This window comes from Gorilla gorilla, chromosome 2, assembly GCF_029281585.2.
Source record: "Gorilla gorilla gorilla isolate KB3781 chromosome 2, NHGRI_mGorGor1-v2.1_pri, whole genome shotgun sequence".
NCBI lineage: Eukaryota > Metazoa > Chordata > Mammalia > Primates > Hominidae > Gorilla > Gorilla gorilla.
Genome location: NC_086017.1, coordinates 130,660,075 through 130,681,903, shown reverse-complemented (window position 1 = coordinate 130,681,903; position 21,829 = coordinate 130,660,075). Strand labels below are relative to the sequence as shown.

The 21,829-nt window shown below is 48.3% G+C and overlaps 1 protein-coding gene across 1 annotated transcript in view; it reads right to left on the bottom strand.

Annotated features, from left to right (window-relative positions):
- Window positions 1-1,968: 1,968 nt before the first annotated feature.
- Window positions 1,969-21,829, bottom strand: part of NR1I2 (nuclear receptor subfamily 1 group I member 2) — a 36,509-nt gene continuing 16,648 nt past the window's right edge. The window contains exons 2-9 of the mRNA XM_004036132.5: window positions 13,249-13,467; window positions 10,478-10,611; window positions 8,945-9,132; window positions 7,711-7,985; window positions 5,528-5,670; window positions 5,210-5,326; window positions 4,814-4,919; window positions 1,969-3,574 (exon numbers count right to left, since the gene is read on the bottom strand). Coding sequence (XP_004036180.1) covers window positions 3,430-3,574; window positions 4,814-4,919; window positions 5,210-5,326; window positions 5,528-5,670; window positions 7,711-7,985; window positions 8,945-9,132; window positions 10,478-10,611; window positions 13,249-13,280 — 1,140 coding nt within the window. The 5' untranslated portion in view covers window positions 13,281-13,467 and the 3' untranslated portion in view covers window positions 1,969-3,429. The remainder of the gene's footprint in view (window positions 3,575-4,813; window positions 4,920-5,209; window positions 5,327-5,527; window positions 5,671-7,710; window positions 7,986-8,944; window positions 9,133-10,477; window positions 10,612-13,248; window positions 13,468-21,829) is intronic.

Genomic DNA, 21,829 nt, shown 5'->3' with positions numbered 1-21,829 from the left:
TTTGTTTTGTTTTGGGCAGAGTCTTTCTCTGTCGCCTAGGCTGGAGTGCAGTGGCGCAACCTCGACTCACTGCAACCTCCGCCTCCCGGGTTCAAGTGATTCTCCTGCCTCGGCCTCCTTAGTAGCTAAGACTACACCACGCCCGGATAATTTCTGCATTTTTAGTAGAGACAGGGTTTCACTTTTTTGGCCAGGCTGGTCTTGAACTCCTGACCTCAAGTGATCCGCCTGTCTCAGTCTCCCAAAGTGCTGGGATAACAGGCATGAGCCACCGTGCCCAGCCGGTAGATGTCATTTAGAAATGTGTTCTAGGAAGGTAGTGAGGAAAGGAGAGATTAGCTTTTAGATCCCTGTCATTGAGAAGTTTGTGAAAGGAAGTGAACAGAAGTGTTGGGATGGTCACACATTTCTCAAGTGTAGGAATATTTCACTCATCACCACCATCAGATTTAGGAGAGCTGAAGGACATAAAGGGAAACCTACCAGGAAAAAACAAGCTGCCGTGGAAGATGGCATAATGAGGCCCACAAGTTAGGAGTCAGGAGCTGGGAAGCGATGGATAATCATACGTATGTTTCTCCTTACATCCTCTTTCTCCAGAAGGGAGTGGCCACTCTGGCCCTTCCCACAGATTTGTCATCAATATCAAGACTTAATTAGACAAAGTTCTGGGCTAGGTAGAGAGAGGCTGTTGAGTGGCCCTGACTAATGAGGGGGCAGATGGTAGCAGTAGCTTGCTTAGGTCTTTTGCCCTGAGCTTTGGAGACTGACTCCATCCTCTCCTCACTGACCCAGAAAAAAAAAAAAAAAAAAAAAAAAAAAGTGGTCGCAAGGATGCCTAAAAACTGATGCTTAGTTCTGTTTACTCAAAAGTTCAGGGAAGGGAGTAAAGAAGAAACTCAAATGTTGGAGTAGGAAGGTTAAAATCTGGCTTCTAGTCCCATAAACTTGTGATCCACAGACCTACTGAAAGAAAGTACCCTATGTGAACTCTTCAGGGCATCTAACATTGAATCTTTCTTCACTCTTGAAATACATTTAGTTTTTATAATATATATAAATTATATGTACATATCAATTCAATGTTTGGAGAACTACCCTGGAGTTTTTAAATCAAGACTGGGAGATGGAAATTTGCCCTCCATTCCATCTTAACCTCACCTTACCCTGTCCTACAGCTTACAACAGTTTCAGGCTCTTGAACAAATAGCACTCGAATCATTTCAGTAAGGAAAGGGAGATGCATATGATTTATGAATACACTGGAGTGAAATCTATCTTTCCAAATTAGAAATTTGTATTTCTAATTATAAATGGATTCATAATTAAAATTCCTGGGAGCAAAAGCTGCATTCATTGAGTTTGGAAAGAGAAGCTCTTTTTTTCCCTCAGTATCTTTTCTAAAAATAAGTGCTCCCTATATCTCCTTAATGCAGAAAAGTCTGGTAAAGTCAGAGGGATGACAGAATATGTTTACTTGCTTTGATTTATATTACTGATGATTTACCATGTTCTCAAAGTTTGGCCTGCTTCTTGTAAAATGTCAAAAGCTAAGTAATTATCTGTTCTTTAAAATTCAGTTACTGTGAAGTTTCATTTGAATGAAATATTAGACATTTAAAATTAACTCAATTCCTACTTTTTTTTTTTTTTGAGACAGAGTCTCGCTCTGTCCCCCAGGCTGGAGTGCAGTGGCACGATCTCAGCTCACTGCAACCTCCGCCTGCCTGGTTCAAGTGATTCTCCCGCCACGGCCTCCCAAGTAGCTGAGACTACACGTGCCCACCACCACGCCTGGCTAATTTTTTGTATTTTTAGTAGAGACGGGGTTTCACTGTGTTAGCCAGGATGGTCTCAATCTTCTGACCTTGTGATCCGCCAGCCTTGGCCTCCCAAAGTGCTGGGATTACAGGCCTGAGCCACCTCGCCCGGACTACATTTTAATTATGGTATGCACATATGTTAAACTTTTATACAGAACAATCACTTTATAAGTAAGCCAAGTTAAATAATTCATTTTTATGTTCTTACGCCGGAGTCTTCAGATTTATACAGGACAATAATAAAATAAGTAGTAAAAATATGTATGCTTGCGTATGTTTCTATTTCCACACCCCCACATTATTTTCCCCAGAAAAAGGCCAAAAAAGTTTACCCCTCTAGCCAAAAGTACGTTATTTAATTCCTTTTGCTTTGATTTGACATTAAACCCAGTGCTACATTTCCCAAAACTAGTTCTTAGGTGTGGAATGCCTTATATAAAGTGTAATTTGTGAAAATGCAAAAAAATGTTTATTCACAAGTGGCTATGAACAAGGCAGGCACTTTCATACCCTTTAGCTTTGAGAATAGATGTGTACACAGAAATACAAGGTGCATGTAAATGGTTCTTCTCCGGTGTGTTTAACTGATTGTCAGCGTAGCCTTGTCACAGAGCATACCCAGCACTCCAGCCCCAGGAACAAACCCAGGCCCCATCAAGTGGCAAACAGACCTACCTACACCAAATCACACACACACACTCACAGCTGCAGTTTGTGCCCTTGCTCCCACAGACTCATGTCCTCGGGAACCTTCACTTGGGTACCCAGTGCCCGCCATCACAGCTCAGCATCCACACAGGGAAATTCCTTGTGCTGCTTTTGTCACTTATCATTTCTCCTTTTGATCCAAATTGTGTTTCTGTTTTTTTTTTTAACTATAAACTCTGTGAGCTCAGGATCTATATCTGAGTCAATGCTGTATACCCCACAGCAGGCTACCTATTATCGGTGCTTAATAATGTGTTCAAATGGATGCAGAGACACAGAATGATGTGGCCAGAATGAGGTCATGCCAAGCTTCTGACATTTGGTGCAGGCCTCCTGGCTTCTCATCTCTCTAGAGGACTCCCACAGATACTCATGCGCCTGCTGATGAGTACAGGCCTGGAGCCCACAAAGCAGCTCGGAAGAGGAGGGGAACGAGTGGGAAGTGGGAGACAGGACTATTAGAGGTAGCAATGAAAAGACTCAGGAAGCGAACGAACGTGGGTATGTGGGCATAGACCCCAGATGGCCCAGCCTTGGTCGCTTGGTCCCTTCCACACCTTGACACTTTAGTGGGATCTGAGGGATTTCTCCCCAGACCACAGGGCCTTTTAAAAGGAAAGGGCAACCTTGCCTCTCTGATGGTCCTGACCTACAGGTCAGTGCACTCTCCACATAAGAGTCTGTGACTTCACTCCCTACAGACTGAACTGGGGGTGAGGGGCACCCATGTCCTTCCTGAGGAATGCTAGCCAGCTGTCATAGCAGGAATTCCCTAGGGAGACAGGCCAGCAGGGCATTGTTGGCTCTTGGCAGTGTCCATCTGTCTTGGCCCGGGAGTGGCGGCTCAGAGGGCTCTGGGTCTGGCTGCCTCTCGGAGGCGTCACCCAAGGGCAGCCACTCAGCTACCTGTGATGCCGAACAACTCCTGCATGAGGGGCGTAGCAAAGGGGTGTATGTCCTGGATGCGCAGCAGCCGCTGGGTGTGCTGAGCATTGATGCTGCGGAGCTCGGTGAGCATAGCCATGATCTTCAGGAACAAGAACCTGCATGCCAGCCAGAGAAAAGATTGTGGGTGCAGCCCGCCCTTTCCCTGACCCACAAGCCTCAGGGCTGCTCTGAGGCTGCACAAGCATAATCTCTGGACATTTCAGGTCAGCCAAGAGACAAGGCTTGACTGAATTCCGTAAGCTTCTCTTTTACCCTGTAGATGAGAAAGGCAGAACAGCCTGCCCAATACTCTCCCCGCTCCCATCCCATTCATGGGAGCTGTGTCTTTTTTTTTTTTTTTTTTCTTTAAAGAGACAGGATCTCGTTCTGTCACCCAGGCTAGAGCATGATGGCACGATCATGGACTCACTGCAGTGTCAAACTCCTGGACTCAAGAGACCTCCAGCCTCAGCCTCCTGGGTAGCTATGACTAGAGCACATGCCACCATACCTGGCTAATTTTTTAAAATTTTTCTAGAGTTGGGGTCTGGCTATGTTGCCTAGGCTGGTTTTGAACTCCTGGCCCCAAGGAATACTCCTGTCTTGACCTCTCAAAGTGCTGGGATTATAGGTGTGAGCCACGACACCCAGCTGCGGGAGTTGCATCTTTGTACACAGAGACTTCCGTGGGAAAATGTAGATACTGCAGCTACCAGTTTGGGGGTGTGGGGCTGTCACTGCCTTCGTTAATGTCCAGGGGCCAGGACTGAGCAGAGTCGTTGTGGAGGTTAGGGGCTGCAGGCTGGAATCCCTTCCTGGAACTAGCTTTGGATCTAGTGTCTGAGAGGTACCATATGCCTCAGTATCCCCATGATGGAAAAGAAAGTTGGCACTTCCGGCCTCCTGCCTCCATACAAGGAAGGGTTGAGCAAATAAAGACATGGCCACTCCCAGCATCCCAGGACACCAAGCCAAAAAGAAAGCTGTGCAGGCCAAATAAGGATTTCAGTTTATAGGTTCACACTATAATACTCAGTGTTGGCCTTAACCCTTCATGGCCTTGGGCAAAATCCAAGTTTGTCTCTGGGTCTGTGGGCATCAGTCTGGGCAGTAGGTCACAGGAGCTACTGAGGACCAGTGAAGGTATAGAAGCCCCTTTCTGGGCCACGTCCCCCTCTTTGCTTGTGTTTTTCCTGGGAAGTGGTTAGGTAGTGCTCAAAAGTGTGAGCTTTGGACCTGGTCTGGCTGGGGCTACCTCCAGATGCCACCCTCTGGCCGTGAAGTCTTGGGCAATTTCCCTGAACCTCGGCTCCCTCACATCACCCTCACGGGTCCTCACCCCCTGCTGTGCTCACCTATGAGCAGGCTGGGGCCGATTGCATTCAATGTAGGACTTCAGAGTAATGGCGAATTGCTCCTGCAGCTGGTCCACCACGCGGTGCTGCACCACACCTGGGCGGTCTGGAGGGGAGGGGAGGGAGGTGTGGTGCAAGATCATGGGGCAAAGACAAGCTCAGTCCAGCCCAGAGTCAGGGCATTGCTCACCAACCGCCCTCCAGAGCTGGAGTCACCCAGGCAGGGAAGTGAAGGAAGACCAGGGCTGGGCATCACCCACTGACCCCAGGAGAAACCAGCGAGAGCCCCCATCCTGGCTGCGCAGTGAATGAGGAGCAAGGCCATAGACTGGGACCTTCCCTGGGGAGGGCAGATAAGGCTGGGGGGATGTCAGGCAGCCTAGGGGAGACCCTCACCTGGGGAGAAGAGGGAGATGGCCTGCATCAGCACATACTCCTCCTCATGCAGCTGCAGCTTCTTCAGCATGTAGTGGAATTTCAGCATGGGCTCCAGTAGAAGTTGCTGGAAGCCACCTGTGGATGGTAACAGGATGGAGGGGCAGCTTCTCAGCAAGCTGACCAAGATCCAATCATCCCTCACCAATATCTTGTTTTCCACCATTCCATCTTCCTGCCCTGCCATCCCAGAACCTGCATATCCTGGCGTAGCTCCCTTCCTCCCATAACTGCAGTGTTTCCCTCCCTCTGCCAGGGCAGGCAGGCTCTCTCGGGCACCTGCAGTGTCTTCCAAGCAGTAGGACAGCCGGCCACACTCCCAGGTTCCAGTCTCCGCGTTGAACACTGTGTTGAATCTCAGTTGACACAGCTCGAAAGCAGCCCCCTTCAGCAGGGAGATCTGGTCCTCGATGGGCAAGTCCCTGGCAGCAAGGATGGGGAGGGGAGGACAGCTCCCTGGGAGGCAGCCCACAGGCCGGCACCAGCAGCCATGCCATAATCCAGAAGTTGGGGGCGAGAGGAAGAGGGAGGATGGCTCCTTTCCCTGAGGATGACTCCTTTCCCTGAGGATGACTGTGGCTGCTGTCTGGCTGCCTCTCATCTCTCCCCTCACAACCCAGCAGACAGCTCTGCCCCGCAGCATCCTCTCCTCCCCTCCTACCTCCGGGAACTCCACCCACTGAGCTTGGCATCCAGGTCCCTTACAGGCTGGCCCCATCTCCTTCAACTCCTATACAACTCCTGACCTACAGCCAGTGCTTTGGCTTCTGGTCCCTGGCCTCCTCCTTTCTGCCTCAGTTTCCCCCTTGGAATGACTGCCCCTTTAGTATATCCTGCTAGCCCCTCAGGCCATGCTATGTCTTTGCCCCTCTCAGAAGTCTTTCCAGAGTGCAGTCTCCCCTTTCCAGAGTGAAAGTGCCGCCCTTTTGGCCTGAGTTCCAGTAGTGGGGATGTTTGCTTCCTGCTGTCGGTGTTGGGTTTAATGTGCAGACATGTATTTCTACTGTTTCCCTGCAGCCCAGATGCCTGAAGCCCCACTCCTAGCGCTGAAGCACAGGCCTAACCATGGAGGTGGCTTAACAAGCCTCTGAGATTATGGTTACATGGATACCCTTCCGGTCCTGCAGGGACCACTCCCTCCCAACCTGGGAGGGGCCCCCACCTCCCCAGTAAGGAGGCATTCCTTACAAGGAGGAAGCTTCACAGCCTGAGAGGGAGGCTGCTTACTCTGGGTTTTGAGGAAACACTACCTCTGGCCTTGGCCTCCTTGGGAATTCAGACCCTGTGCTACTGGCCCCCATCCTTCTTTTAGATCCGTAACACTGAGCTACAAATGCCATGTTATTGATCTTATTCTTCTGTGCCTCCCCATTGCCCAGCTTAGGACCTGGCATCGAGCTGGCTTTGGTACTTCCAAATCTACCCTCCACCACTGACTAGCTGTGACCTTGTACAAGTTTCTTATCCTTGGGGAACTTCAGTTTCTGAGAATGAAGATGGCAGTGACACCTCAGGTCACTGTGCTCGACATTGGTGGCCATGAGAAATAGCAAGTGGGGAGCCCTGGTGTTAAATTGTCAGTCACTGGATTTCACCAAAGATCTTCCAATGTCCACATTTATAAGTATTCTTCTCTCCCTGCCCCTTTAAGCTTATTTGCTACCATCTGAACCCCATTCCAAACCTGCTGTCAGCATCACCCCATTAAATAAGTCATGCATGACTCCTACAGGGCCAGAGAAGAACCTCTGGGCTCCTAGACTATAACCTACCCTCAAACTGCTGAAGAAACCAGGAGCTTGTGGCAGGTGTGTTTCAGCCCCACTTGACCAGGCTTGGCAAGGCAATGTGGCCTACCCAAGGACAGATACACCTGGCACCATCCCTAATCCTACGACTGCAGACATATTCTGGGGCTGTGGTTCCTGCCACCCCAGGAAGTTCCCATGTCTCCCACTAACCCCAGTTGCCCGATGGTTGTTGCCTCCACATCTAGCTCTGGGGAGACCTGACCCTTGGGCTCTGAGGACCACCTGCCCTCCCCATGGCCTTCACAGCCTTATCTTTTCTATTCCTCTCATTCTTTGCTCTGGAACTGTCAACATGTGATTCCTGCCCCTTTAAGGGAGAGTACGAAAGACTATCTGAATGCCCACTCTGTGCTGGGTGCTCTTTGGATGTGTTCTTATTCACAGAACAGCCCTGCAGGGGAGGCATTGTTAGCTTCCATTGAGCAGGTGAAGAGGCAGAGACGCTGGCAGGCCCACAGCCACAAAACTAACCAGCCATACAGCAAGGGCTCTACTCCCCAGCAGCACTGGCTGCCTGGGGAAAGGGCACAGGAAAAGGAGGGTCTTCTGACACCAATATCCCCCAAATTCAGGATCTACCCCAGGCCCTTTGAACCTCCTGGCCACTTCCAGTTCTTTTCCACACCCAACCACCCAGTCTCCATGTCCTACCTGAAGTAGGAGATGACTTTGGCAAAGTTGATGATGCCTTTGAACATGTAGGTTGACATGTCAGCCATGTGGGGCAGCAGGGAGAAGATCTCTTTCCCGCCATTGTCGGCTGGGGGTTTGTAGTTCCAGACACTGCCATCCTCCCCCCGCAGCTGCAGAGAGACCTTCAAAGAGCACAGATCTTTCCTGACCTGGCTCCACTTGGCAGCTTCTTCCCTCGATGGGGCCTGCAGAGACTCTGGCAACTCGCAGCCACTGCTAAGCACCCCTGGCAGCTAGGACACATGCCAGGAGGTAGACAGAGGAGAGACAGCATGTGCTTTCATAGACAGGTCCCAACTCAGGCCCCAGCCAAACGTGCACAGCCACAGTTGCAGCTCGAGAGGATGCACAAATGCAGGCATTCACACCCACATGCATGCGTGTGTCCTCACACATACACACACACAGATTTGTTTCTTCTCTCTGGTGTTCTCTATCAGATGAAGGTGCTTTGGGGATCTATGAATTAATGGTCACACACATCCCTGTTTGGTTAAAATGGAGGGTAAGGGGGACTGCAACCATGGTGTGTCATCCCAAGCATTCCAGATGTTGGGCTCAGGAGACTCAGAAGGTTTAGGGTGCTAAGGATGGGAAGAGCAGATCTGAGGTCACTGGGGCTAATCCAGTTATTTGGGCTGTGAAGGGCCACTTGAGATATCTATCAGTGCAAAGGGGAAGGAGGGCACTTAGAGCACAGACATAGTTAATGTGCTGGGATCAAGAAACACCAGTTCACGAAAGTCACACCCCCAACAGGTCCTGACCCTGTCCTCATAAAGCCCCGAATGCCAGCAACACTGGGGAACTGCCTAGCTTTCCTTCCACTTATTGCTTAGACCCAGTTCCTACCTGCCTTAAAGGAGAGAGCAGCGATTTTTCAAACCTGAACCTGCAACAGAATCACCGGGGGGTCCTGCCCCTCCCTGGAGCTTCAGATTCAGGAGATCTGAGGTGACCTGAAAATCTGCATGCTGATGCTGCTGACCCAGGGACCACACTTTCAGAACCTTTGGGAATGAGACTAAGGCTTTGAGGAGCTAGCACAGATGCAGGACCAGCTCTCCAAATCTACCCTCCACCACTGATTAGCTGTGACCTTGTACAAGTTTCTTATCCTTGGGGAACCTCAGTTTCTATGTGAGAATGAAGATGGCAGTGACACCTCGGGTCACTGTGCAGTTCCTCCTACCCGGAAATTCTTGAAATGGGAGAAGGTAGTGTCAAAGGTTTTCATCTGAGCGTCCATCAGCTCCCTGATCATCATCCGCTGCTCCTCTGTCAGCCCCTGCACTCCCAGTGGCTGAGTCCCTGTCCGTTCACTTTTCTTCCTCTTGATCAAGGCCCGCCTCTCCTCCACGGCCTCGTCGGACATGATCACTGCAGGGAAAGCGAGGCTGGCTCAGGCACACTTGCCCCTGGTGAGCCTCCAGCCCCCCCGGAGAGCCACTGCGTAACCCTCTCAAGGCAGCAGAAGCCGTTAGGCAAAAGAGAAAGTAATGGTGACAAGCAATTCTCCCCTGTCTGGACTCAAGAGGCCTGTGGGCTCCTCTGGAGAAACACCTGGGTGAGGACAGAGATGAGGTGCGGCTGGTGTTTTGCCCTCTGCAGTGGAGTTTGTGAGGACACTGTGGGGCCCTGGCAAGAGCACGGGCTTCAGAATCCAAAGGCACTGGTTTTGCGTGAAAGCTTTGCCACTTACTACCTGTGACCCCAAGCAACCTCCTTAACCTCTCCTGCCTTCAGGTTTCTCCTTTGTGATCCGGAGAAACCGTGTTTACCTCGCACCGCTGTTAAATGAGACCTTGCATGTAGGGTGCCTAATATAGTTCCTGGTACATAAGAGATGTTCAGTAAATGGCATCTACAATTATCATTTTCTGGTGAATTATATACCAAGACTCTTCAGAGGTGTCTGGGTCTCCAAGACCCTAGAGAGCTGGGCTACAGCTTAGCAAGAAATAGCAACTCCAGAGACTTCTTATATAGCCCAGAGCCTTAGGGTCTTCTGTGGATTTCTGGAGCCCACTCATGTGTGTAGAGCAAAGCTGTGAGGTCCTTGGTGGGGAGAGATCAAGAATGCCTGCCAGCAGCCTAGAGAACTTGTCCTTGAAAGAAGCAGCTTTGGGTCCCTTTGTGTTCCATGGAGACAAATATGCACTAGAAACATCTAGCCTTTTCCGCATGAGCCTTAATCTCATAGTGACCTAGGAGCACAAATATATCAAAGTTAAATAGGTAGAATGAGAATACCTCATGTCACCTGTCTGCAAACAGTTCCCCTATAAAGATCCAGGCCTGGGGCAGCTGATGGGGCTAGCACCTAGAAGGCCCCGGGTCCTATCACCCATGTGGCTCCTGCTTCCCTCCCCCAGATTCACACTCCTACCCGCAAATGTGTTTTCAAACCATTACAACAATTATGAAGGGGACAAAAAGCATGATGCAGGAGCAACTGAGGGGAGACAGAGGGCACGCCCTGTCCAGGGCTGCCCAGCACACATCCCAGGGCAGAGATTACCGACTCCCTCCATCTCCCAGAGGGCCGACTGCAAGCGCTCCCCCAGGTGGCTGCCTGTTGCACACGGACACCAGCTCACATGTGCACGTGTGTTCACGCGCACACTCGGCGCGCATCTCCACACAAGCATGCACACACCCACGGCACGTCCTTACTCAGAGCCGTGCACCCCGGCGCCGGCCCGCCCTCGCGCCCACTGCTCACTCTCCTTCTTCATGCCGCTCTCCAGGCACTTGCGCAGGCGGCAGGCCTGGCACTGTCGCCGGGTCTTCCGGGTGATCTCGCAGGCGCCCTTCCGGAAGGGGCACCTCAGCCGGGCGTTGCGTTTCATGGCCCTCCTGTGAGAGAATGGGGAGCAGAAGGGAGGATGCACGGGTGCCCGGGCCCTCGGCCTGGGGCTCCGGGCCACACCACCTCCCTCCCCAGCCCCTACCGACTCGGGGAGGGGGACACTAGCCTTTGCGTCCCAGCTGGGTCAGGCTTTATGGGAAGGGTGTAGGTGGGAGTCCCTAGAGGTCCAGGACTCAGCTAGAGGGGGCAGAGCCGGGGAGGAGACCTTTTCTGGCCATTCCGGCAGGAAATGGGACACGTGCTTTTCGCTGGCGCGGGCAGCCCCAAAACCACTTTCAGGGACACTTCCTCTCCAGGCCCATCCTCAGCGCCTTCCCTTCTTCCTGAAACACCTGTCCCCTTCTCTTTCACAGCCTTGTTACCAGAAAGTTTCCATGGAGATGGGCCTCTTCCTCGATTTCCCCTCCTTAAGGGAGGGAGCTGAGGAAACCTGACCCCAGGAGGGTAAGAAACCAGAGAAGCCCGCCCCCCCTCCCCGCCTTCCCCCGACCCCCCGCCGCCTTCCCCAGCTCCCCTTCCAGACTGGGCGGCCAGGGAGGAAGGGGTGAACTATGGGGAAGTTTTTATACCCTACGGGGCAGCGACTTCCCCATGGCAGAGTGGATTCCCCTCGTTGACCTAGGGGGCAAAGAGGTCGAGCGCCTGGAACAGCAGAGCGTGCAGGCGGGACCCACGGGCCCGCACACCCCTCTCTGCGGTGCGCAGAGAGGCAATGGGGCAGATGCCTTTTGGAGACTCTGGTACAAGATCTCCTCCTCCCAGCCCGGAAGTCCTGCCTGTCCCACAAAAGACACGGTCAGTGCAGCCCTACCTTTACTTTCCCCATCTCCACAGCTGGATGGAAAGAAACAATCTCTCCCTTGGCTCTGGCCTCTGATTCTGGTCCAGAGTGGAAACTGAGGGAAGGCTGGCCCAGGAGCATGGAACAGCCAGGTAGGGCTGCAGAGGTCCCCGAGGGCAGTCCTGGGAAGCTGAGCCAAGCCCGCAGTGACCTGGCAGGTTTGAGCTTGGAGGCCTCGGGCCTCGGACCAGTGACCAGCCCAGGGGCATGTTCTTCACAGATGCCATCCCTGCCTTTTGCCTTCCCAACTGGCCTGGGTAAGAAAGCTCTGATGCTACATCGAAGTCCACTGAGAATGGGTAAAAGATGAAACCGGGGCTCACATTAATTAAAGGTATGCTATGTATCAGATGCTAGGCTAGGTATTTTGCAGTTTTGTAAATTTAGTTCTCAAACCCTGTGAAACTCATAATCTCATCTGCCTAGCACAGATGAGGGAGACTGAGGCTTGGAGACGATGGATCCCCAGCTGTCCTCCGGGTACATGACAAGCTGAAATTTGAATCCAGGTCTGCCTGATACTGGATTTAGCTTTTGCCCACTACAACATGTTGCCTTTTTCTGAGAGTCCCAGGAATAGTACCCAAATGAGGAAGGGAGAGCAGAAGATTCCCGCATGCTGAGGCAGGATGCACGAACACTGCTTGGGCAGCCTCTTCTGTGCCAGCAGCATCTGGAGCTGGTGCAGACATCCACCCTCTTCCACACAGTCACGTGGCGTGTGCCCAGCTCAGGGACATACCTGCTGCTCTTTGCTAGTGACTAGTTCAGGCATAGGCTGGGCCCGGCTCTAGCCAATGTGAGGGGACTCCTGGGAAAGATTTCCTTACTCTCAAAGATGGGCCTTTGTGCTCTTCTGCTGAACATAATGATTCCTGCCTGGGGCCCCGGCACTGTGCCCCCACAAGGGGAGCCAGACTGCAATCAGAGCTCTCAGGTGGGATGGCTGAAGAGAAAAATGGAAAGAAATGAGCTGCTGAACTCACTAACCTGGAGGCCTTCAGACTTCCTGTTAGGAGAGGTAACACATTTTCCTTATTGCCAAACCAATTTGCGACAAGTGTCCTGTGACTTGTAGCTGAACCCAGTCTGACACTGCTGATGTGTCTCACCCCTGTTATAACTCATGCAATACGAATGTTCATTTCTCCCTGGAACCTGCCCTTTTCCATTTGAATGCCCAGCCACCACGAAGAACTCTGCAAAGGGCTGTCAGGCTGGCTGTCTTGGGAATGCATGAGGGTCCCACATGTGGCTCCCAAGATGGGAGCTGCTCCTTGCATACCCTGTGCCCTCCGGAGGGTGCACCTGGAGTGCTTCCTCACACATGGCTTTCTCCCCTCCCCACCCTTCCCCTCCCTTCGGTCTGTTTCTCTTCCCATGGTCTGAGCATTTATTTTATGCCATTCTTTATGTAACAACCACCCCAGAAGGCGGATGTGAACACTTGGATTTGGGATTTTCAAATTCCTTATCTTTCACTGAGTCATTTTCCATTTTATTCAAGAGCACATGGAGAAACCAAGGGATATCTTAATGGAAGGAGACCTTTCCTGGGTAGAACAGGAAGACTGAAGATGAAGGATTCCTCTGGGATATAAATGGCTCCCTTGAGACTAATTACAAGGCCTTTGGGTGGGCCACCAGCCCACACTCTGAACCTGGGGGACAGGTCAAGCTGAGGCCCTGAGACGTTACCCAGTGGGTTAGTGGCAGACCCCAGTTAGGTGTGTCCCAGTGTGTCAGTGGTGGCACGTGGGTGAAGGCTGATGGGTAACTCTACCTGAAAAAGCCCTTGCATCCTTCACATGTCATGACATTGAAGTGATAGCCAGTGGCCTTGTCCCCACATACACGGCAGATTTGGGGACCTCCAACTTCCTCATCTGCGTTGACACTGGGCTTTCCAGGAACAGACTCTGTGTCCTCACAGTGTACAAAGTCAGCATGGTTCCAGCTTTCTTTGGGTCTCACCTCCAGGTTTGCTTCTGGGCCTCTTGGACTAGAAATGAGAAAACCACAGAGAATGAAAAGACTGGACAGGGATGTGTAGAGGCTTCAGAGGAAACACTCGGTCCCTTCTATGCATCACTCACATTTGGGCCTATGAACTCAGGAGCTGACCTCTCATGGGGAAAAAAAGCGGGGAATGGGGGTTGGAATTGTTATAAAGAGAGCTGTAATCATGACATTTTGTACACAAAAATAGAGCCCTGGAGTAGAACATCTGAACAGGAGCATGGGAAAGATAAGGGTAAGAGGGAGGAAGAAATGAGAAGAAAAGAGAGCAGGCTGTCTGGGTCGGATCATGGAGGCCACAGCTGAGTGGACTGAGGTTAGGAGGCCACAACCTGGCCAGAGGTCTGAATGGGGAGCAGCTCATGGACAGATTACTTGTTCAAGATGATTTCTGGGATTGGGGACATTGAGGGAGGATAGTCCTTCAGGTGGGGTGTGGCCCAAGCTCCCACAGGGAGCTAGAAAGGCTGAGCAGAAAGAGTTTTCAACTAAGTAGCCAGACAGATGGGGAAAAAGTGGAGGCATGGTGGGCAAGATCACAACATGGGAAGAAAAATGGCCTGTGGTCCCAGCAGAGCTGGGGTCTAAGTGAATATTGAAGAACTTGTGCCTATTAATAGAGCTGTAGCTAAGCATGGTGGCTGATGCCTGTAATCCCGGGGCTTTGGGAGGCTGAGGCAAGAGGATCGCTTGAGCCCAGGAATTTGAGACCAGCTTGGGCAACAAAGTGAGATCTCGTCTTGGGCAACAAAGTGAGATCTCATCTTTACAAAAAATAAAAAAAAACAGCCAAGATCGATGGTGTGAGCCTATAGTCCCAGCTACTTGGGAAGCTGAGGGGGGAGGATCTCTTGAGCCTGAGGGTTTGAGGCTGCAGTGAGCTAGAATAATGCCAGAGCACTCCAGCCTGGGTGATAAAGTGAGACCTCATCTCTAAAAGAAAGAAAAAAAATTGAGCTGTACTCAAGGATGTCCTCCCCAGGCAACTTCCACCTTGAGAGCATAACTTGAATTCTACTTGGAACAGACACTGAGGATGTTCAGTAGAAATGGGGGATTGTCCTGTTACTATCATCCCCAAAAGTCTCTCTAGGCACTGACTGACAAGGGCAGACACCACCACAGATGACGATGCTTTTTCTAATGCCAAAATTGAAACTTTAGTAAAATTCTAACACATAAATTTCTGTTTCCAACATCATGACAGGTGACATCTGACAGTTTCACCTGTAAGAGTAAATAAGGAATTAATCTGTCTCTGACCCTGGCCCTCCATTACACTGTGAATAAAATACATTGACTGGAAACCTGAACTGAACAGGCATAGGGGAAAATCCCTGATTTTTCAAATCATAATCCTGACTTTATGTAGGCTTGCAGACAAAATGTATACTTTAGGTGTTCACAAAAACCTCAAGCCAAAAAGTTGATTTAAGATTTAAAGTGCATTTGGGTTGGTAATTCTCCCAGACACCCAACAGAAATCCTCCTTTTTTTTTCTTTTTTTTTTTCTTTTTTTTTTTTTTTGGGTGGGGTGGACCAAGTCTTGCTCTGTCACCCAGGCTGGAGTGCAGTGGCTCCATCTAAGTTCACTGCAACCTCTGCCTCCCGGGTTCAAGCGATTCTCCTGCCTCAGCCTCTTGAGTAGCTGGGACTACAGGCACCCACAACCATGCCCAGCTAATTTTTGTATTTTCAGTAGAGATGGGGTTTCACCATGTTGGTCAGGCTGTTCTCAAACTGCTGACCTCAAGTGATCTGCCCGCCTCAGCCTCCGCCTTAGCTTCCCAAAGTGCTGGGATTACAGGCGTGAGCCACCGCGTCTGGCCAGAAATCCTCCTTTTTGGGGGAACTCACTTTCCACTTTATACCTAGGCACAAATAATCACATATAATTTCAAAGAAATATGAGCAAATACTCAGAAGTCATGAATGAAAAGACTGGCACAGCATGATGAGCAAGAGTCAGCAAAAAAAAAAAAAAAAAAAACTTCCAGAATTAGACATGAGAAGATGCCCTGAGTTATCAAACATAGAAATGTTTAAATAAACAGTACGAGAGGCTGAAGACATAAATAAAGAATAAACGACCATAAAATTGACCAAGCAGATTTGAAAATGAATAAAAATTTACTGTAAAAATCAGAATAAACAATGACTTCATAAACCAATAATAATAATATCTTGGGAGTTAGGAAAAGCAAAATACAACTAAAATATGGATGGACACAGTAACTAAGGTTCTGTATTGTTGAAGGGAAAAAAAGATGGTAAATCTTAGATTTTGATTAGTAAAGTGTGCTTGTTGAAATGTCTAGGGTTATCACTAAAAGTCCAAAAATAGAATGCATAACTTGGAAGCTAATAGAAAGGAAAAAATGGAAGGAAAAAAGTTCAAAAGAAGGCAATTAGAGAGTTAAGAAACTGAAAGGGTGAGACGAATAGAAAACACAGATGTGTGGTAGAAATACCAAATATGGGGCTGGGTGCGGTGGCTCATACCTGTAATCCCAGCACTTTGGGAGGCCGAGGCAGGCGGATCACCTGAGGTTAGGAGTTAGAGACCAGTCTGGCCAACATGGTAAAACCTCACCTCTACTAAAGATACAAAAAGTTAGCCAGAAGTGGTGGCAGGCGCCTATAATCCCAGCTACTTGAGAGACTGAGCCAGGAGAATCGCTCGAACCCAGGAGGCGGAGGCTGCAGTGAGCCAAAATCGCGCCACTGCACTCCAGCCTGGATGATAAGAACAAAACTTCGTCTCAAAAAAAAAAAAAAAAAAAAAAGATACCAACTATGTTGGTAGTTAAATGTAAATATATTAAATGTAAATATATATGTATATATATATTTTTTGAGACGGAGTCTCGCTCTGTCACCCAGGCTGGAGTGCAGTGGCATGATCTTGGCTCACTGCAAGCTCCACCTCCCAGGTTGACACCATTCTCCTGCCTCAGCCTCCCGAGTAGCTGGGACTACAGGTGCCTGCCACCACGCCCGGCTAATTTTTTTGTATTTTTTTTAGTAGAGACAGGGTTTCACCATGTTGGCCAGGATGGTCTCGATCTCCTGACCTCGTTATCTGCCCACCTTGGCCTCCCAAAGTGCTGGGATTACAGGCGTGAGCCACCGTGCCTGGCCATTAAATGTAAATATATTAAAAGACACTGTGGGACTGGATGTGGTGGCTCACGCCTGTAATCCCAGCACTTTGGGAGGCTGAGGTGGGTGGATCACTTGAGGCCAGGAATTCAGGACTAGCCTGGCCAACGTGGAGAAACCCCATCTCTACCAAAAATACAAAAATGAGCTGGGTGTGGTGGCACGTGCCTGTAATCCCAGCTACTTGGGAGGCTGAGGCATGAGAATCGCTTGAACCTGGGAGGCAGAGGTTGCAGTGAGACAAGATTACGCTACTGCACTCTAGCCTGGGCAACACAGTGAGACTCTGTCTCAAAAAAAAAAAAAAAAGCACACTGAGAAAGATGGTTTCAGCAGGTAGCTGCAGCAATCTTAGGTTCAGGATTAGTATTTTGGGACATATTTTGTATTAGAGAATACGGGATGGAACAGATACCAAAATGGAAAATAATGATTATTCAGGTCCTTTGTAAAAGGTCACTCATTGTCTTAGTGCATTCAGGTTGCCATAACAAAATATCAGAAACTGAGTGGCTTATAAACAACAGAAATTTATCTCTCATGGTTCTGGAGGCTGAGAAGTCCAAGATTAAGGCACTGGTAGATTCAATGTCTGGTGAGAGCCTGCTTCCTGTCATCTACGGCACTTTCTCCCTGTGTCCTCATATAGTGAAAGGGGCTAGCCAGCTAGCTCTTTGGGTCTCTGGGACCTCTCTCTCTCTCTCTCTCTCTCTCTCTCTTTTGAGACAGAAAAAAAAAAAAGAAAAGAAAAAACTCTGCCACCCAGGCTGGAGTTCAGTGGTGTGATCTCAGCTCATTGCAGCCTCTACCTCCTGGACTCAAGCGATCCTCCAACTCAGCCTCCTGGGACTACAGGTGCATGCCACCATACCCAGCTACTTTTTTTTTTTTTTTTTCATTTTTAGTAGAGGCAGGGTTTCCCCATATTGCCCAGGCTTGTCTGCAACTTCTGGGCTCAAGTGATCACCTGCCTCAGACTCCCAAAGTGCTGGGATTACAGGCATGAGCCACCACACCCGGCCTCTGGGGTCTCATTCATGAGGACACTAACTCAATCATGAGGGTTCTACCCTCATGACCCAATCACCCCCCAAAGTCCCCACCTTCTAAAGCCATCACACTGGGGATGAGGATTTTAACATACGAATTTGGGGGAAACATAAACATTCAGAACATGGCACTCATTTATTCCTCATAACAATCATCATGGCATTTATCATATTGCTCAACAGACATGTGTTGAGCATCTACTACACACCAGATATATTCTGTTATGTATTCCAAATAACTTGGAAGTCACTCTTATGACAAAAACCCAGGGACTTTACAAAACCCTCTAACTGTTCACAGACACAAAGAGTGTTCCAAAATCAAAGAGCATCACAGGCAGGCGGAGAAAATGTTATTAGCAGGATAGTATTTCAGAGTGTACATTAGAAGAGACCAATCTCCCTTACATTTTCAGCATCATTCAGGAGCCATGAGGGATAGCAGCACCTGGGGCAATGGAGACAGTTGGCAAAGATTCTGCACATCAATTATGAACTTTGGACAATTGAAGATGGTGAGATGCTGCTTTCTCGAAATAAATATAAATGCTCTTCCCCATAATGGAAGTGACAAGTACAACATGACTACATGAATCACAGGAGAAGCCCACAGGTGACATGGACCAAGAAGATAAAAGAAATGTCACCAAAGGTCCAGAAAAAGGACATTTACTTAAATCGTGTCTAATTTACACTTTCCCCAATTTCTTAATGAGGAGATAGTAGAATTAATGCCAGAATCTCATTCCGTGGTATTTGTATAACTTTCATTTTGTTTTGCCCAAGTGTTAAGCAAGCCGACTCTGGCACATTCTGTAGTTCCTTCTCTCATATGCTTATGAAGCCCCCCCTAGAGAACCCATTACAGCTGTTATCCAAGGTGGCCCCCAGGAGCCATGCCCCGAAAGATTCACACCCTTGTGCAGCCCCCTCCCATAATGAGTCTAGGATCGTCTGTGACTTGCTTAGTTAATAGAATGTGGGGAAGAGACAACTCTGGGCCTACGCTATAAGAAGCCTGGTAGCTTCTGCTTTTGTCTTTGGAGAGCCCTAAGCCACCATGCAACAAAGTCTGGCTACCCTGCTCAGTGACCACCCAAAGAGACCATGCGGAGAGGCCATGTGAAGAGGGAGAGGCCTGAGATGGCACCGATGAGACAGGACGAGCCACCCCAGCCTCCCGGCCGCCCTCACCAAACAGCAGATGTGTGAGTGAGCCCTCTTGGACTCCCCAGCCCAATTATGCCTCCAGGTGACTGAAGCCTCGGCCAAGGTCCTGTGATGCAGAAGAACTCCCCAGCTGAGCCCAGCCAACACAGAAAATCATGTCAGAAAATAAAACAGTGGTGGGTTTAATCCAGTGAGTTTAGGGGAGATTTGTTACACGGCAAGAAATAATGGAAGCGGAACCCCTGGAGTTGGGTTAGAAATAGATCTGAACTGGGGTGATGGGGGAGCCAGCCCAGCAGCTGCAGTCCTGCTCCCATGCCACTCTTCCATCACTGTTCCTTTACAGAATGTTGCCCTCTGGGCAGGAAAATGACAGTGACTGGGTGTCTGAGGTGTGCCAGCTACATCTCTCTTTCATGCAAATTTAGGGAGACCAATTAGATGTGTACTTTTAACTGAATACAACTGTGTTTGCTTCTGAGGGCTCCACCTGCTTCTCACGGTGCTTAGTAATCAGTGAAATCTCATCAGAAGAGGGTTGAAAGGATCATCTCCTGTACTGAGTGAAAGTAAACACTTCTTCAGAGAGGCTTTTGCAAAGATAATTAATTGTAAAATCCAGTATGCAGGGTAAGTATTAAAGCTAAAGACTATGTTCTCAGAAAGGAAGAATATAATTCATTTATTTAATAAATGAGTGAATAATTCAATGAATTTGGTCTTTCTACATGACTAAAATTGTCAGTTTGCTGAAGGCACTGTCAGGCTGCACTGAGCACACACAGCCCCTCTCCTCTTCAGGTGAGTGATTCATTGACATTATTTAGCTGGGAGGAGGTGGAGCCAGAATCTCAACCCATGTCAGTCTGACTCCAAAACCTGTGTTCTTAATTCAGTGCTATGCTGCATCCTTCACAAGGTTTGTCTTTGAGTGGGTAAACCGTTTATTAAACTTTCTTCATTTCCATGATTGCCTGCAAATTTTTCCTAGGTGGTTCACCCCAGACAGGGTCCCTCCATGCCATGGGACTCCTTTAATGTAGCTCTCTGTTCCCAGGCAGGAAATGATTCCCTAAGACCCTCACTCCTTTTCTTGCCATTTCAATTCCAGCTATAGAAGAATGGACCGAGGAACCTTACTGCCACTCTGACCACATCCAGAGGCATCTTGTCCTATACCCTCTGAAGGGCTTGAGCCCAGGAGTTCAAGACCTGCCTGGGTAATATAGCAAGACCGCATTCTCCACAAAAAGGGGAAAAAAACGACCAAAAAACACCCTATGATTAATGAAAAATAAATGGAAGATAATATAGACAAAGGGATGAAGGCAAGAAAAGCTTCAAAGGAGAACTGTGATCTATGGAAAAGTAAAAGACCCATAATAGCCAAAATAATGTTGGAAGAGAATAACAAAGTTGGAGGACTTACACTTTTTGATTTCAAAGCTTACAACAAAGCTAAAATAACCAAGATAATGTGGCATTAGTATAAAGACAGATGTAGAGATTGATGGGTCATAATTGAGATTCAAGAAATAAACCCTTACTATTATCATTAATCGATCTCTGGTAAAAATGCAAGGCAATTCAATGGAGGAAAGACCAGCTTTGCTAAAAAATGGTGCTTGGAAAATTGGATATTCACACACAAGATGAATTAAAGCTCTTATCTCATGCCATACACAAAAATTTACTCAAAATGGATCACAAAATCATAGACCTAAATGTAAGAGCTATAACTATAAAACTCTGAGAAGAAAACATAGGAATAAGTCCTTATGGTTAGGGAAAGATTTCTTAGATATGACACCAAAAGCGTGAAGGCTTCGGGTATTACATGTCTTTGTGCGGTGTGTGTGTGTGTTTGTTTGTTTGTTTGTTTGTTTGTTTGTTTGTTTGTTTTTTGAGACAAAGTTTCATCACCCAGGCTGGAGTGCAGTGATGCACAACCTCTGCCTCCCAGGTTCAAGCGATTCTCCTGCCTCAGCCTCCCGAGTAGCTGGGATTACAGGTGCCTGCCACCATGCCCAGCTAATTTTTGTATTTTTAGTAGAGACGGGGTTTCACCATGTTGGCCAGGCTGGTCTCAAATTCCTGACCTCAGGTGATCCATGCGCCTCAGCCTCCCAAAATGCTGGAATTAGAGGTATGAACCACCACACCCAGCCTAGTTTTCCTTATAAAGCATATTACTGGTGGTTGGTAAGACAGATTGTCATATTACATTCGGAAGACTTATTCTATTCCAGTCTTTTAAAAGTTTTTTTGTTGTTTGTGTTTGTTTTTTAATCAGAAAAAATATGGCACAAAAAAGTTGATAAATTGAACTTCACTGAAATTGAAAATGCTTGTGCTTTCTACACTATTAAGAAAGTAGAAAGATAAGACACAGACAGAAAATATTTTAAAAATCACATATCCCATAAGGGACTTGTATCCAGAATATATGAAGAACTCTTACAACTCAATAATATAAATACAAATAACCCAATTTTAAAATGAACAAAAGATTAAAATAGATATTTCACCAAAGAAGCTATGAATGACCAATAAACATGTGAAAATATACTCAAGAATATTGATTATTAGAGCAAGGCAAATTGAAACTACAAAGAAATACCTCTTACAATACACAAGAATGGCTACAAATCAAAAAGATGTAAGAATCGGCAATAATGTGGAGAAACTGAGCCCTTATGCACTGCTAGCAAGAGTGTAAAATGGTGCAGCCACTTAAGAAAACAATTGCTCAGTTACCTAAAATGTTAAACACATTCACCATAACTCAGCAATTCCACTTCTACATATCCACCCAAGAGAAATGAAAACCTATGCCCACACACAAAAACTGCACACAAATGTTCATAGCAGCATTATTCATAATAGCCCAAAACCCAACCCACATATTCATCAACCGGTTCGTGGATCAATAAAACGTGGAATGCACCTGGAATACTAATATAC